An 18,267-nucleotide genomic window follows, 5' to 3' on the forward strand; every position below is an offset into this window, starting at 1 on the left:
TATCACAATAACAATAAGGCATATTACGGATTATTTACTAGTATTTTCATTTCGTAATTCGTCCATCGCTTCGGATCAGCGAGAGTCGATAACGCGGTAGTGGGACGCCATCCGTCAATGTTGCTTTTGTTTTGTGATGTATGGGCATTACGTATGCTAAACACATTGCTTAACCTTTTGAACGCCAAGAACACCTAAAGTCGTCGTTACTCGTCGTGCCCACAGCGCCATGGACAACTACAGGTGTTATGTATTATGAGTTATGTTACGTACTCGCTTTTTCACACCGCGCACGTTTGCATAAAATGAGGCGCGGAGGGCTGTGTTCAGCGGTGAATAAAAATAATGGAAATACAGTTCTGCAAGTATGGAATGTTTCATTGGCAAGATCCTCGACTTTTATAATATTAATTTTGGTTTCTTAAAAAATAGTAACACTTTTTGAGATATTGGGAAAATAAAAAATATCTACTTTTTTCCCCTTTTGTTCTTTATAACTTTTGATATTAGGTATTTGTGCGCTAATACACGCTTCGAATACATTTTTCTAGACATCATTACGAATCTAATGAGGTATCACACGTATTTGTAGGAGAAGTATCTCTATTTTTCACCGTTTTCAGTTTCTCGAGTAGACTATTATGGCGTAGGTACGCTGTCAAAGTAACGAATCACACTTTCAAGTAAGGTTCAAACGGTTAATGCTTGTAATGTTATTGAGTAAAAATCTCAGCAAACATCATGCAAGTCTCATAACACAAAATATCTGTTAATTTTTGTACCCACCTAAATGGTATTTTGCCTAGTATTTGCAGATTTTTTTTTAAAGCTCTAGAGACTAAACACTAATTATTATGTTTGAAATTTGAAGCTAGTGTGTCTGCTTAAAGAACCATATTAGAATACTGATGATCAGACATCGGAGTTTAGTCATGCTACCATCATCCGATGTCCAGACCCCCCCCCCCCCCAATTTGAAATGACGTAATTAATGAATAGCCCCTTACAAATTTTCAATTTTAGGAAAATTTCAAAATGGTGGAATCATTAGGGGTTTGCGAGGTCTACAACTCACAGGCCAACTAGTTTATCCATATAGGAAACTACAGTATGAAGTCGATATCAGATAAGCTGTAACTAAGTTCGCGAGATGAGAACTGGTCTATGCATAATGCATTATGCAGTTGTGAATTATCGAATCGGTCCCGTTGGCTCAGAAGGCCTACCGCGAACAACGTTTGACGTGTTGCCTCTCTGTCGCACTTGTAAATTCGTACTTAAGTGTGACAGGGAGGCAACACGTCGAACGCGCTTCGCGGTAGGCCCTCAGGTCCCGTTTATGCGCATCAAAATAAACACCTGCTCTAGCTGCTTTCTGACTTTCAAATCTGAACTTGATTTGATATTATGTTACTCACATCTCGTACTTCTATGTAAACTTAGATAAAGCGAGCGAGAACTGAGAGAGATTTCATATTAGGAATATTTTTTTAAGTTCGGATTGTGTTTCTTGCTAGGTACTTACCTTACGATTCGCTCATGGTATAATAATATACTCCGCCTGGTACTCTATTCCGAGATTCGCGTATGACCTAACTGACACGGGCCTACGTCATCATGCTGTTTACAGGTTCTCAAACTTTAAAATGTGGGAGAATTTTAACCAACAGTGAAAATTATTTTAACGGCATTAATTTTAAGTTATTCATGTAGAAACATAGTAAAATAAAACAAATCTAATGTATTAAATTAAACTTTATTTATCTATACAAGACAAACGTTTGAAAAACTAATTCACAGTAAAAGATTAATAACCAAGCTTACGACGTGAAAAGTTTGGAAAACACTGCGACTGCTGACACTGAGCGAGAAGGAAATAACAATTAACACGCGTTCGACAAGGATGACGGTCAGGGCATGAAGTTATCTAGATCCGAATTGTCAAATGTGACAGCGCTATCCTGTGTAGCCAGTAATGTAAATAGAATTACCCGAACGTCTGAAATTTCTTTCGTGAATCGAAAGATATTGCTAACGAATAATTAAAAATGACGTGTTATTGTAAAATTTAAGATAAAATACATATAAATGAAAATTATAAAATTATACAGAAATATTGAAACTTATTAACCATAGGTATAATGTACCCATGTAACATGTTATGTTGAAATAAAGTGGCAATGTTATTGTGACGTAGGCCCGTGTCACTCTGGGAATAGAAGACCATGTTTTATTAGACCATGGATTCGCTAACACTTATGCAAATATTATAAAGAAGGATAAGGTGCTTCATTAAAGACTAAAACTGCATTTTGATTATGTAATAGGACTTTCTTTGCTATACGATAACAAGAAACCAACAATACCAACATACACTCGATTATACTGAGTTTTGGTATAAAATGGCATGAAAATCATGTAATAATACCTACACTGATTTAAACTTTCACGGTATTTACTCATTATTATTCACAAATTTACCTCCGATCCAGTCTTCTCCGAGACAACAGGGACAACGCCGTCCTCGAAACGTCGGAGGTAAATTTAAAACTTAATTTTACGCGATTAAGTCATTGTAATAAAAAAAAACCGGGCAAGTGCGAGTCGGACTCGCGCACGAAGGGTTCCGTACCATAATGCAAAAAAAAAAAGAAAAAAAAGAAAAAAAAAACGGCCACCCATCCAAGTACTGACCACTCCCGACGTTGCTTAACTTTGGTCAAAAATCACGTTTGTTGTATGGGAGCCCCATTTAAATCTTTATTTTATTCTGTTTTTAGTATTTGTTGTTATAGCGGCAACAGAAATACATCATCTGTGAAAATTTCAACTGTCTAGCTATCACGGTTCGTGAGATACAGCCTGGTGACAGACGGACGGACGGACGGACGGACGGACGGACGGACGGACGGACGGACGGACGGACGGACAGTGAAGTCTTAGTAATAGGGTCCCGTTTTACCCTTTGGGTACGGAACCCTAAAAAAAAACAAATCAGCCACCAGATATAGGTTAGAGCTGCAATCCTCCAAAGAACCATAGAGCAATAAAAATAGGATCTCTTTAATAAATTTCCCATACAATGTCACCCGTTTTCAATTTCGCTAGCGATGCACAGATAGTAAACAGTGACCTCCGATCACATCTTATTTATATATCAAACAGGCCAAGTTTTGATAAGTATGCGTACCGTAAAATGGGGTGAGTAGGTTTCGCGGGGAAAGTTGGTTTATGAATGGGGAGAGAAGGGTTGAAAGGGGGATGAGATGGGTTTTTCAGGCTACTGCTGCAAAAATAATGTATTCCAATTTAAAATGGAGCTATAGTAATACTCATAATAAAAAAAAACGATCCAACAATTTCCCAAAATCACCTTTGTATGAAAACCCAACTCACCCCAAATACGAGGGACTACGGGGTGAGGTGAGTTTTCTTTTTTATCGTCAAAGTTATGTAATGGAACTACCCAAAATAAAATAAAAACTAAAATACAAACGTCCGGAACATTTATTATATACACCATTCAGTTAGCATAAGTAAAAATAAAATGTTATCGAGGATTGAATGTCAGTTTTGCGCCTACTCACCCCATTTTACGGTATTTGAGGATAAATAAACCCGATTGAAGCAATATGCGTAACTATCGCAGATTATTCTATCACAAAGTTGAGCAACGTTATCATCTCGTAATAGTTTCAGATACATCTTAGCCGACATGCTCGATAACTTGGTAAACATAGACTAGAGAATTGTTATAGAACGACGTATAAGACATAGTACAGCGTGTACCATAACAGCTGAAAAGATCAGAATCGAAAATACCGAGAATGGTATTACTACTAACAACAACACCTTATCTTCTGAATCGAGCTTCGAAACACAAAATACAGGGTAAACAAATTTTAATAGGCTACTTTCCTACTAGACAAATCAGCTTCTTTTTTATTTAGAACTGTCAAAACGATTTGCTTATACGGAATTTATATGAAAACGAGTATAGTGACGTCACGGCCAACTCTTACTTTTTATATTTCAATCCGATTTATAAAATAGAAAGAATGTTTAAATAAGTATATCTGCTTTTAATATGTTTTTCTAATAATTATCTGGTGTACGGTACGGTGTGAAATTATTTATTTTAGCGGAAAAATTGCTGTGCAGAATTGCAGCGATTGTAGGATGCTGCATGCTGCTGGAAACTGTAACTATAAATATCCGGTATAGTATTAGAACTCTTTTGAAAATGGATTTGAAAAATGTAAAATGTCTTTATTGGAAAATTATGGCATATTCACAGTAGTTGATATGTCATTAAAAAAATGTAGGTAAAATTTAATTTAATTTATTTATTTGGGAAACATACAGCACATACATAATAATACAACAAGGTAAAAGATATAGTTAGAACATAAGCTAAAACAGTTTCCACTTATAGCTAATACAAAATTCCTTTGCTCCGAAAAAAAATTACATATATTAAGTATTTTGAATGTATAAAAGTATTTATTGAAAAATAGACAGTTACCTTTTCCCCCTAGACTCTCTAGAAATCATTGGAATAAATCCTCACGTTGTATATATGGCGCTTGCGTCGTTGTCCTGACTTTTGAGGTCTCAATCATGCGCGCTTGCATCAATCATGGCGGCGCGACGCATGGACCTCCCCCGCTATGCAAAGCGGGATTTGCATTTATATTAGCTACGCAAACTTTTAAAACACAAAATAAGTACAGTACCTATTAGTAATTTGTACAGAATGGCTGCGTTCCACTCCGCGGCGGCAGGTTATCTAATATACTTATACAGATTGGCGAAATCTGAGTTCGATTAGCAACAACACAAGGCTTGAAATCTTGTATTGAGCTTTCCGTGCAAGTGATTTCAGTGCTTGGCGTATCTTTGCATTTATATTAGCTGAATTTAAATGTACCTACTTACTTACCTACGCAACCAGTAGGTAAATTACTTTAGTTACGTGCGACGAATTCATGGTTTCATCGAATTTCGTTTTTACTCTACTCTAGTCCGCCTTAGATGCCTATGTTTATTTATTTTAGTTGTGTTATTTACTTAATCAGAAATCACTGTGGCTTATGTATATTTAATTTATCTACTTATTTTCAACTGATTCCAAAAATTAAGGTTTTTAATTCCCGGTATCCTAGTTTTTAGGGTTCCGTACCCAATGGGTAAATACGGGACCCTATTACTAAGACTCCGCTGTCCGTCCGTCTGTCTGTCCGTCACCAGGCTGTATCTCATGAACCGTGATAGCTAGACAGATGATGTATTTCTGATGCCGCTATAACAACAAATACTAAAAATGAACATACATACATACCCACCCACATACATACCGGTCAAAATCATAACCCTCCTTTTGCGTTGCCGTAGTCGGGTAAAAAGTACTCGGTGGGCGAGTCCGACTCGGTCTTGTACGGTTTTCTTAAGTATATCCTCCAATTAGAGGACGTTTGGAGTTTTGGAGATATAGTTAGACCAAGATTGTATGTCTGCAACGATTTTGATATCACACGCAGTGAAAGTGTTATTTTAAACATCGAACTTCTATGAAATGATGACGTATAAATAACACTTGCACTGCGTATGCTATCAAATTCGTTGCAGACTTTTCTTGGGCTTGAAAAGGCTTAGGTATGTCACACTGTCATCAGATCAGTATCTGATGACGGGGTCCTGAAGAAACCAAGGGAACTCTTCAAATATTAAGGGGCCCACTGATTAACAGTCCGCCGGACGGTATCGGTCTGTCAGTTTTGACAGTTCCGAACAACTGACTGGCCGATACCGTCCGGCGGACTGTTAATCAGTGGGCCCCTTTACGCCACTCAAGGACACACAGACAACACGTGTATTGGGAACATTAGTCATTAATATTCACTAATGAGATCATATTGTCATCGCCTGTCACTCCAAAAACTGACGACCAACGTTCAATACAATTTGTACCTACTCCACTTTATTATAAGGTACAAACTTAAGTATTTGGAGTAAATTCTTTCAGTAACTACAGTACAATCGATTATACACTTTACACGTTTGTGATAAGATTCAAGAAAGTAGTAAGACTATAAATGTTACAGCTTATCTTCAAATCCGCTCTAGAAACCTAAATGTACAGGAAGTACGATTTATATTTCTATATTTATCTATATGTATTTGAAACGGCTGATAGGTTTAGTAGAATCCCTTGCTTACGTCAAAATGGTCTAGTAGACGTGTCTGGCGAATATATACCTCGATAAATCGAGATAGATCGAGAATTATGGCGAGATTTATGCATTTAGGTATACATAATTAGCGTGTCCCAAAAAATCAATACTGGAAGGAAACCTAACTCTGAAAAATCTGGACATTCTTTGTCTCGCAGACAAAAAATAAGAGATCGTCAGCATTTTCCATCCTACCCATTAAATAAATATGTCCCAAAATGTCCGTTACATTACGTCACGTTTTAGTGTGATTATTTTTTTCAATCGTATGTGCGTGACGTAGCGGAAATTAAAATTTCCATACAAATTATTAGGACCCTTATTTAGCATATTCAGTATGCTAGCGATTCTGGGTGGGAAGAACCCAAAAAGATCAGGATCTGAGAGAATCAGGGTTAAAATATTTTTTTGGATAACGCTCAAATATACATACCAGTCATATACAGTCACGTCTAACAATACAGATACGGACAAAGTGCCCCAAATATGTATAGACGACCTTATTGCCCATAATATATTAGGGTAATGTTAACATATTTTTAACACTGTCGGTATCGATGTTTTTAGACAATTAATTCAGACAGTTTGTTAACAATTATTAATATTTCTAATTATTATACCGAACAAAAATTGCCTCAGGTGCGATTGTATGCAATTAAACCCACAGAAACGTCATCAATTTGATAAAATACAAGGAAACAAGTTAAAAGCATAATGATTTATATGATTACTGTTCAGTCTTTAATCTTTCAACAGTATAATTTATGTACGTCTGTTTTATTTTCCCACACATGAAAACTTAACGGCATTCATAAATTAAATAAACTACAAATTAGAACAATTATAAACAAATAAATTACATTTACACCAACAATTATATAGTTTGTGTTATAAGTCAGGATTAAAAGAAAAAACATTTCAGTAGGTACTTATTTCGATAGTCAAAGTTTATCTCCTTGGTCGCTGCACTAGGTAATCCATAAATGTAAGAAAATGATTTCTTTATATTATTTTGTATTTAGGTATGCCCACCCAAAAAATTGTTTTGCACAAGCTGTTTTGCCAATTAGTCCTATTAGGTTTGAGGATAAAACTATACCTATTTTATAAGCACGCAAAAATATCTACACTACATGCTTATGCACTGATATTTTTAAACTGGAAGTGACATTTTAGTCTTTTTTTTCCCTATATTTTAAGTCAACTAGCTGTACACCATAAAATGTATAATACTCGTACGATTAGTAGCTTCCTCGTATAAAAATCGCAATAAAGAAACAAAAAGCGTCATAAACTCATAACAACCTTTTTAAACACTTTAAAACATAATGTTTCTTAAAAGCTATCTGACGTATCGATTCTTTTTTCAAAACGGCACAAACTTTACAATATTTCCAAAATATACCAGTATATAATCAACCTCGCAATATATAACAACCATAACCTAATCACAGGTCAGACTATAATGGTTATTTTGATACAGCTGGTGAGAATATAATGTCGCTTAAGACATTTTGATACTAAGGTTATATTGATGAACGATCGTATTCCATATTCAAATTTAGACTCGATCTCTTGCGCATCGGCAAAGGCCAATGCCCAGAGCGTTATGGGGTTCTGGGTAGCCTTGACCGGCAGACTAATTGCGATTTTTGTAAGACGTCAGTCCGTTTTACTTGATGCTTAGATGAATATAACGCCTTTAGATAGTGACGATCTAAAGGGGCCCACTGATTAACAGTCCGCCGGACGGTATCGGCCTGTCAGTTGTTCGGAACTGTCAAAATTTTGTTCTAACTGACAGGCCAATACCGTCCGGCGGACTGTTAATCAGTGGGCCCCTTAAAGGTGTTACTAGTGCAGGATTTGATTTTGACACTTGAGCTGTAAGGTAAGGTGGGGTCAGACGAACATATTTTATTTTGCTCGAGACAAGACAAACAGTATGAGGATTTCATACAAGTGTTTGTCTTGCCCCGGTGAAAGTCTTACCCCACTTACCTTAAATGATTGAAAGAGAAATTAAACTATCGATTAAAAATAAAAAAAAATGTATCCCAAAAAAAATGTCAATTTTGTGACGCATATTCACATACATTTTGTATGGACGGTCACAAAACTGACACCCAAAATTTGTATGAAAAACTGGGGACACTTTTTTTCTTTGTCTCATTTAATAGTACTCGTGATTCTGTCTAAATGACCCAAAACTTGATGGTTTTTCGAAAAAAAGTAAATGTTACTGGTTTTCTGAAAACCCCCATCCTTACGTCGCAGTCCGAGCAATGTCGGTGTGACGGAAGATCGGGTTTTATCGGGGAATCGAACCGGCGACCCTTTTCTCACGCCCGAGACGGGTCGATATCGAAAAATCTCGGTTATATCAGATTTGGCAGGGTTACGGAATAGCGATGCGGGGCGATGACCTGCCACAGTTTACTGATAGACAGTATTTAACTAATAAGGTTTAACAATAGGGAATATTAGGCAAAGCTCTGCGTAGGTGAGACCACTAGCACATACAGTAAACAAACCTCATTGACGTCATCAATGACACATCATGTGTCACTAGGTCAATCACATGGCCTACCGTGAAATACGACAATCTAAAGTTCGGTTTCTGCCTCTCTATCACTCTTCCTCATTCGATCGATAGAGAGGCAGATAAAGAAATTTCGATTTTCCCGCTTCGCGGTAGGCCACCTGTAAACTAACCGCCTTGGTGCATTAATGTCATAGTGAAAACTTGTCAAAAAACTGTTTAAGGCCTAGTATGTCTAAGTTACTCTATGGTTTACTAAACAAATCAGTGCTGCACTCTGGCGGCAAAACATTGCAGTAATACTCCCTATTTGCAAACGTATGGAAAATCTCCCCTACCCCTAGTGTATTTCATTCGATAGCGTGACATGACGTACGCGTTTGAGTTTCCAAAACATCCCGCTTGGCGCGCTGTTCAAAGGGATTTAGAGTCGCACCAAACAAAGTCTGCAGCGGATTTGATAGCCCACGCAGTGTAAGTGTTATGTATACGTCATAATTTCATAGAAGATTGACGTTTAAAATGACACTTGCACTGCGTGGGCTATCAAAATCGCTGCAGACTTTTTACGATCTGACTATAACACCAGGGGTTCCGATTTAGCAGGGTTCTGGGTTACGGAATATAGATGAAGGGCGATGACCTGTCTCAGTCAGTAAACAGTATTCTAATTTAACTAATAAGTTTTAGTTATTTGCAAAGGTATGGAAAATCTCGATTATAGTGTTAGACCAAGAAAAGTCTGCAACGTTTTTGTAGCATACGCAGTGCAAGTGTTATTTAGACATCATAATTTCATAGAAGTTTGACGTTTAAAATAACACTTGGACTGCGTGTGCTATCAAAATCGTTGCAGACTTGTATTGGTCTAACTCTATCAGATTTGTCAGGGTTACGGATTATTACGGTTATAAGTTAGTGGTATATAGATAGTATTATATCTAATCTCTATTCATTTTCATACTTTTACTCTCTGTGGAGTGTAGGGCTGAAATCATAATCTTCCAGTGACTTCGGTCCTGAGCAGTTCGGGCAACCTCTTCCAACCACATTCCCAATACACCCAACTCTGCTCTACGGAACGGCGCCAAGTAAAATTAGGTCAAGTCAAAATACTGCGAAATCTTGGCCGTGCGGAAGTGTCGGCCCCGATTGCAAAGGTCACAGGTTTAGGCTGCTGGTTTACTTATCCCCAAACTTACAGACATACACGGACAATTAGCTAGTGACCCTGCGGAGCTGGTGGTCCTGTGTTCGGAGCCCGGTAGGCCATTTATTTGTGTGAGCCTGAATATTTTTGTTTCTCAGAGATTTTATACGTGTTTAAAAATTTACATAAGTAGTCATTTTTAATGTATTAATTTTTAAATATTTTTTTTCTGTTTGTATTATATCCTATATATTATGTGCCATAGAAAAGTGTATACCTCACATACGTATAATATTATTATGTTGCCACGCCCTTGTTGGGTCCATGCTGTACTCAATTAAACTAAACACCTTTGTAAAATACCATGGATGCATCGAATGAATGATTATGATTATGATTATCTATTGTATATTAGATAATAATTATTATCTATTTTAGATATATAATTTAAAAGTTCGAATAAGTCTCAAGGGGCTGAGTATGTTAAGTTTTTTTTTAAATCTCGCACCCCACCGCTGCGCGCGCGCATAATTGGCTGTAAATTAGTATTGCGCGTCAAGATTGTACGTTCCTTCCTTTATAGTTACCGAGTTAGGGCTGTGTAGTCCGAGAGACGAAACTCACTAATGACTACCACAATTTTATAGTCATAGAACCGTACGGTAATAACACAAGGTAGTTTGCGTTCCATAATGTTTTTGAAATATTCAAGTGAGATTTGGTTATCAGCTACACATCGGTAACTCGTGGCATTTAGGTAGCACTTAAAAGATTAGTGATGAGCACACATCGGTAACTCGTGGCACTTGTCAATTTCTAACAAACTAGTGATGTTACAATGTTCTTCCTATACGAGTTGAGAAAAAGAAACCACTAAAAAAAGGAACTAATTGAACTAATCTTTTAAGTGTACCGATGTGTAGTTATCACGTTAATATTTATTTTGCAACCATAACGATAATAAATAATTCTTATGAGAATAAATAATCTTTAACCGTATAATAGAGTTTTTCACATATATATGCTAATTTATATTTTGGTACGCAACTTCTATTGTGTACCTACTTAAATTACAAATTGACGTGTAGGTATGATGGTATAATTATTTAGTATGTTCATATCGATAGGTAGCATTTAAAATGTTCTATCTTTGCCCTTCGTTTTATCTGTATTGAACGATACACTCTATAACGTTAGATGGGGTAAGATAAACATTGGGGCAAGAGAAACACTTGTAGGGAATTCTCATAGTATTTCTCTTGCCCCGAGCAAAATAAACTTGTTTTCTCATACCCCACATGACCTCATATGATTTCATACAGCAGATATAGAAGTATTATATTTGAAGAATATTTTATTTTTACCTCATAGGTATTTATAAGTTACTGCTTATGATAAGTAACGAAGAAGTAATAAGTAAAAATGTATACCAAAACGATTTCGGAAATAATCTTTTTATATTTTACGATTTAGGAATGTTTGTATTCGTCTCTTAGGCTATAAACCAAATGGGCAATAATCATCAATAGCACGTAATGTGTAGACAATTAGCGGTAATAGGGCATTAAATACAACAGTAAACGATACTTCAGTTATTCTTATTATAATGGCTTCAGTGAACTTTACACACGGTATAACACTGTACAGAATTTTGACTCGCACCGAAAAGTGGGTACTGTGTTGACTATTTAAGTCTAAGATGTAATTCTGTACCTAAAGATAATTATAATTTTCGCAAGAATGAAACACGAGTCATAGCTTTGTTGCTGTGTTTGACCCTCCCGAGAATATAAAGCCTGACCAGTAATATATGATCATTGTCAGGAGGGCGCTGTATTTCTTGTGTATAGGGTACAGCTCAGTATAGTATGAAAATATTAGTTCCAGTGAAATTCCGCAACATGGCGCGTGATCATATATTCCTGGTCAGGCTTTACATATAAGTACATAAGGATACTTCCAAAATTTACCTTCTAGGGGGAAATGATGAAAATCGGATACAGACGGAGCCGCGGGTATATATTAGTATTATAAACGTACCATACTTCAATCCGAACCAGGTCCTATGATACGGCTGATACTTTGTCGTAGCGACTGGAGGCCGCGTCTTCCTCTGCCCGCACGATGGTGCGCAACAGAGAAGGAAGTATCTCTTGTCTCGTATCTTCTCGGCGGCCTTAAGCCGTTCTCTGGCCAGCCGACCAGCGCAGCGGCGTGGCCCGGCGGCCATTGATGTGGCCACCAGAGTGACCACCACAGGGAGTAGCCAACGCATCACGCATTTATGTGGTCAGAAATTATCACTGGTAACATCATTGGTCACTAAGATTTAAGATCAGATGTGTGTCTATGTGGTCATTTCTCTGATCTGTGAAACTGGTCTCATCACTTTTGGCCACAAAGATTTTGTTAAGTATAACATCACTATCGGACTATCACTATGTTGTTATCAAAGTGTGTCATAACATAAGAAATTATTTGTTCAACAGAAAAAATCTACGACCACTTGCTGAATTGGTCATCACGTCATCAGTATGATCACGAGAAAAAAATAATGATCAGATAGTATCAGTTATTACGAGTACTCAAAACTTATCCATATTTAAATTGAATGATCACGGTTGATTTGGTTTATTGGCTTTTGATTAAACCACACCGATTCGCGAATTAAATAAATGTTCATACCTAAATAGCAATGACTTTATCTACTCGTTGTTTTCATCAAACTGATTCGTAAGTGGTGACACACTTTTCAATTGACTTATTTATTTTAACTCAATCTTTCGTGATCTAATGTAATTAATTAAACCACTTACAAATAAAGCATTTATTACAACAATCACAAGTAATACATAGGCAAAGGGTTAGGTAATACTGAATGGTAATTACTTAAACTGATTTATGATTTTGATACGATGCTAGACTGATTTTCATTGGTTACACTTTGACACTGCGCTATTTCTAAATCATCGATTTAGCATATTTTTAAATCACACAAATGATATTTTCAAACTTTTCTTTTTAGTCATATCCTTATCAGCTTTCATTTTGATCACAATTTTTTTCTCATCTAACACTTTCACGATTTTCAAACTTAAATACCTAACTATTTAATTTACAACACCGAATCCGTATTTTTCATTAAACTTTTCAAAAATCTGTTTTCCACATTTACTATTTTTCGACGCGCGTAATAGTCGAGCAACGCGCGCACAGCGCGTACAAACGCGCCGGCAGAACTGTGGAGACTGGCCAACCAAGCCGGCTAAATGCCATTACACCATCATCTATTAACTGACACATCTTATACCTTATTCCAAAGACATAAGACACTCTGATGATCAGTTAAGAGTTAGTACACTTATGAATGAAAATGAGGAAAGCTTTTGCGTGAGCGGGTTTGTAATTGTATCCTTAGGAAGTCGACGTCGAAATATATTGTTTTGTAGTTTTGTACTGTCGCACTCAGTGTAGAGGTTCTTAACCTTTTAGTGATAAGAGATAGTTTGACGGTTTTTTGGCCAAAAACCATAAAAATTTGAAAGGTGACGAAAAAAGCCAATGATTCGCTGACAACTTCAGGTGCGTTCAGGTATAAACTGGTGTAGACACATGAAAAGAGTATAGTTTTGATGCAGAGCTTTTGTAGGATTTTAGTTTTTTTCTGTCAGTTTATCATTGATATGATAATTCCTTGGAATTTGTAATCGTTGCAGGCTGAAAACAAAAACCTTGAAAAATATGTGACCAATTGACCATGTTTCATGTTTTTATTACGGCAAAGTACGAGTACCATATACCTTGTTACTTTTGATACATACATACATACATACATATAATCAACCCTATTTCCCGGAGGGGTAGGCAGAGACCACGGATTTCCACTTGCTACGATCCTGACATACCGCTTTCGCTTCCTTCACTTTCATGACATTTTGATATTTAAAATAAAACATTCAGTAATAACATAATCATATTTACCCACTCACACTTTGGACCCACTGTCGACTTCTTTTTTGTTCATCAGTTTTTATGAATACATGGCCTTGTCAGGGTCGCTCATTAATGACGTGACTTATCAGGCCATTGGCCTGATGACATAATATCGTGATAAATTTAGCCAGTTTTTTCAAAAGGCTTAGGTATGCGTTACGCGGAAAAAGGTAGGTATACTTACTGGTAATAGGTATTTAATTGTGGTTTGTACCCAATTTCTAGGGGTAGAAGTGGTTTAAACTTTCAACTCCATTTCCAACTCCTTTAGGGTTGAATTTGAAGGATCTTTATTTAGGGGAGGTATGTATTTTTATTTTAAAAAGCTAGTAAAATTTGGTTGATATAATAATAATGTATATGAGCAGATTAAAAGTTTATTACATTTCATATTAGAGTATAGAGGTATCTAATATTAGTTAAATATCCCGTTAGAAATACTGAATACTTTTATAACTTATCTATTTAACAGCTATCTTGTATAATAGTTAAATCAATCCATTAAATCCATATTAAATCTACATTTGGATCAAATGTTATCATTTATCAAGCAAGTTTCAGGGGTCACTACACTCGGATATTGAAAACAATGTGACTTTGTTTAGGCTAACATTCGAAATGATTCATTAATAAATATAAATATTTAATAACCACTCACTTGCTTTTGGTAACTGTAGCTACCAGCTGTCACCCTTATTTTATTATAATAATAGAGGTCACTGAAAAATATCAAGCATGTGAGTGGATAAACAAGTTGTAACGATTTTATATAAGAAATAGCTTTCGCCCGCATCTTTCTCTACATACAAGTGTCAATCGGTCGCATCGCTAAAGGCGAATTTAAAAAGGTTATGGCTAGCAGACAAAACTTAATTTAAAGGATGTGTGCGGTATTGTAGTTTTTGTATATATGTAGGTAATATGTATTATAGAATATATATGTATTTAGTTGTGTACATGTTACTGTAAAAGCCCGAAGTACGGCAAAACCTAGGTTTTACCGGTAAATCCTAGTTTTTACCGATGCCGATCGGTAAAAGCCCGAAATATTAAATCTTACTAGTTTACTTCGGGCTTTTACCAACACCGATATGGTAAATCCTAGGTCTTACCACGACGACCGGTAAAGTTTGAATCATGCACTGATTCTTGAGATTATTAGATGATAATTTTTAAGAAAAAGAAAACGACTTCTTCGGGGCCCGATGAAAGATTATGGTAGATGGTGCACTATGTAGAAAAGGAGGTAAAAACCACCCACTTTTCTAGTAGCATTTCGTTTCAGTAAGGGTCGCAGTTCTAACCTAACCTAACCCACTTTTGTTCGGTTCTGTGAGGATCGCAGTTCAAACCTAACCTAACCCACTTAACGGCGCATGCGGTGCGGTGTACGGGGGTTTGAGCGGGAGGGGGTTGAGAATCAGTGCAGTGCTGGTGCAAGGAAGAACAAGGTGCGCAGGGCGCCCCGTAAGACTCTGTGTGGCACTGCGGAACCGGTTAATTCTGGTTTACGAATTGCGACACCGAGTAAGGCGATCTACGTGTCTCGCCTGCATTACTCCGCCGGGGCCGACGAGGTGGTGGAGTACGTCCGCCGGAAGACTGGCTACACGCTGAGGGTGCACCAGCTACAGTCGCGTCACTATGTGCACTTCAGTTCATTTGTGGTGCGCGTGCCGCGGCCGCTGCAGGACACCATCGCAAGCGCGGACTTCTGGCCGAAGGGTGTGGTGTTTCGGAGATTCCGGGGCAACCTGCCGAACCCTACACCAAGTCAGACGACGCAACGGAGCCACGCTGTTACGTCGTCGCCCAAATTTAATGTTTAATTTGTGTTTGGTTTTTATTTGTAGTTTTGTTGTTGTTTTCTTGTATTCTTATTTTGTAGTTTCACAGTGCCTTAGTTTTTACTGTAATGCTGTGTCACTTATTTGAGTAATAATGATTCAAACTTTACCGGTCGCCGTGGTAAGACCTAGGATTTACCATATCGGTGTTGGTAAAAGCCCGAAGTAAACTAGTAAGATTTAACATTTCGGGCTTTTACCGATCGGCATCGGTAAAACCTAGGTTTTACCGGTAAATCCTAGGTTTTACCGGTAAATCCTAGGTTTTGCCGTACTTCGGGCTTTTACAGTAACATATATATGTATATATTTGTTGTAGGTAAGCTGCTAACATTATAAGTAACTAAGAAATTTTCGTTTTTATTATTATTATTCTTTTCTTTTTCTTTTATTTACGCTGTTGGTACAGTACGGATGTCTACCGTCTCCAATTCTCCCTCAATTGCCCAAAGGTTAACTGGAAGAGATCCCTTTAAGGGATAAGTTCGCCTTTGTACTAATGACGAATGTTATTTTTCCTGTTTTGTTTTGATTTTTGTACAATAAAGTGTTTTACTACTACTACTACTACAAGTCATGAAACACGTTCAACGCCACCTTTAATCCCTTAAGGAACAAAAACAAAAATATTTAATTTTCCTACTTTTACGGTTTAAGCTATGCGTTGTCTATCATTTTCATTACCTATCTATAACACAGGCCACAGCTGTTTTATATTAGTTGTACGGTTGTTTAAAGTTGACCAACAGAAAAAAACGCTAATACAAAATCTTCTTAACATTCAGATTTAATTAATCCATTTCGTTGTCAATCAGCATCAAAATACACTCCACACCAATATGCTCTCTAATCCCTTACTTTAAAGTTTACAATCGTATGCGCAAGCGGCATTTCACTCTAGTTTATTCAAACAACTATAAACTCCAACATGTTTTCTTTAAAGTTCTCTCTGTCACACTTACCTACGGCGGATAGGTGTGACAGAGAGCGCACTACGTATTCGCGTTTGATTTTACTATAGTTGTAACATGCGCACGGGCTGCCCCGTCCACCTGCGTTTCTTCATTGTGGACTCTATAACTATAGAGTTAAGGTTGACTATTGGGTGCGCACGGGCGTCGACCACCCGGGTGCCTTATCACCGGTTATCAGCCGGCAATCTTGATGCGACCTAATTAGTGGGCCAGGGCTAGCGTGTAATACACGGAAGTGTATATTCGGTGAAATGCTCTCAAAGGTGAGGAGTTTGGAGCTTGCTCGGTGAATTTTTTGAATTTTTAATGTGGACTATTTTGTATATTGTACTCTACTATTTTATTTTTCAAGTTTGGGAATTTTCATGTTGTTTTTACTCAAGATTAGGCGTTCTCTCGATGTTAATAGGAGAAAAAAGTTTACTAAGATTTTTATTTCTCCTATTAGGTAATTCGTATCGAAAGAGATCGTTATCCTGAGTAGGAATAACATAAAAATGCCCAAATTAAAAAAAGTATACCTACTCCATATGGCTAAAATGAGGTGAATTTTTCGGCTCGGACTATCTTTTAAGCAATTCCTATATTGTTGGCCACTTTAGTTGACTAACTTTGGTTAAGTTATATGCATTCATGACTCTACTCTTTGTCCAGAATAGCTTTACGGAAAAACGTCAAACCTTGGGATTCGTTGTCAAGCGGACCCCAGGCTCCCATCAGCCGTAGCAAAATGCCGGGATAACGCGAGGAAGAAGAGTTTGACCAAAGCAAGTCTGCAGCGATTTTTATAGCACACGCAGTGCCAGTGTTATTTATACGTCATAATTTCATAGAAGTTTGACGTTTAAAATAACACTTGCACAATGCACTGCGTGTGCTATCAAAATTGTTGCAGACTTGTCTTAGTCTAACCCTGCCGTTTTCTCACGAAAAATATTCAAAACGAAAACAGGTTTTTAAATATCCTATACGGCTGATTTGTGCAGGGCAGACTAAGTGGTCAAAAATCATAAATATGATAATAGTATCATAAAATCTGCAGTTATGACTTGCCTTAAGAGTATTAGTGTACATTTATATCTGTATCTATAACCGTCAATGACCAATGACTTGAAATCATCAAACCATGATTTAGGACGTTGTCCTTAGTACATCATACTTATATGAAACGCATAACCGTCACTAAATAAGATAACAAGAAACCACAATACTTGATCTCCAAACACTAATAAGTACCATAAAAGGCAGGGCTCAAAATAATATGGTTATACCTACTTCAAAGGCGAGACTATCGGTCGTCAAAAAGGCTTTGTGTTATTCAGGTTAAATATTCACAATCAAAAATGAACATTGAAATAACTGTTTTAAGATTGAAAATGTCGTGGCGAAAGTTTACTGTAATATGCTAATTCCATCTTAGGTTTGCTAATTTGAGACTGAGCACTTTAACAGAACCAAGTAATGTTGGGCTCTTGTTTAAACAAATTTGGACTTTAAGTGCTTGTAATAAGAACTTAATAATGGTAAA

The 18,267-nt window shown here is 36.9% G+C and overlaps 1 protein-coding gene across 1 annotated transcript in view; it reads right to left on the reverse strand.

The window, feature by feature from the left end:
- The window catches only part of LOC134790403 (laminin subunit alpha-1), a 113,326-nt gene extending 101,126 nt beyond the window's left edge, over positions 1 to 12,200 (reverse strand). Inside the window, exon 1 of the mRNA XM_063761170.1 lies at positions 11,966 to 12,200. Coding sequence (XP_063617240.1) covers positions 11,966 to 12,200 — 235 coding nt within the window. The remainder of the gene's footprint in view (positions 1 to 11,965) is intronic.
- Between the last annotated feature and the right edge of the window lie 6,067 nt (positions 12,201 to 18,267).

The sequence above is a fragment of the Cydia splendana genome, chromosome 5 (genome assembly GCF_910591565.1).
Source record: "Cydia splendana chromosome 5, ilCydSple1.2, whole genome shotgun sequence".
Lineage (NCBI taxonomy): Eukaryota > Metazoa > Arthropoda > Insecta > Lepidoptera > Tortricidae > Cydia > Cydia splendana.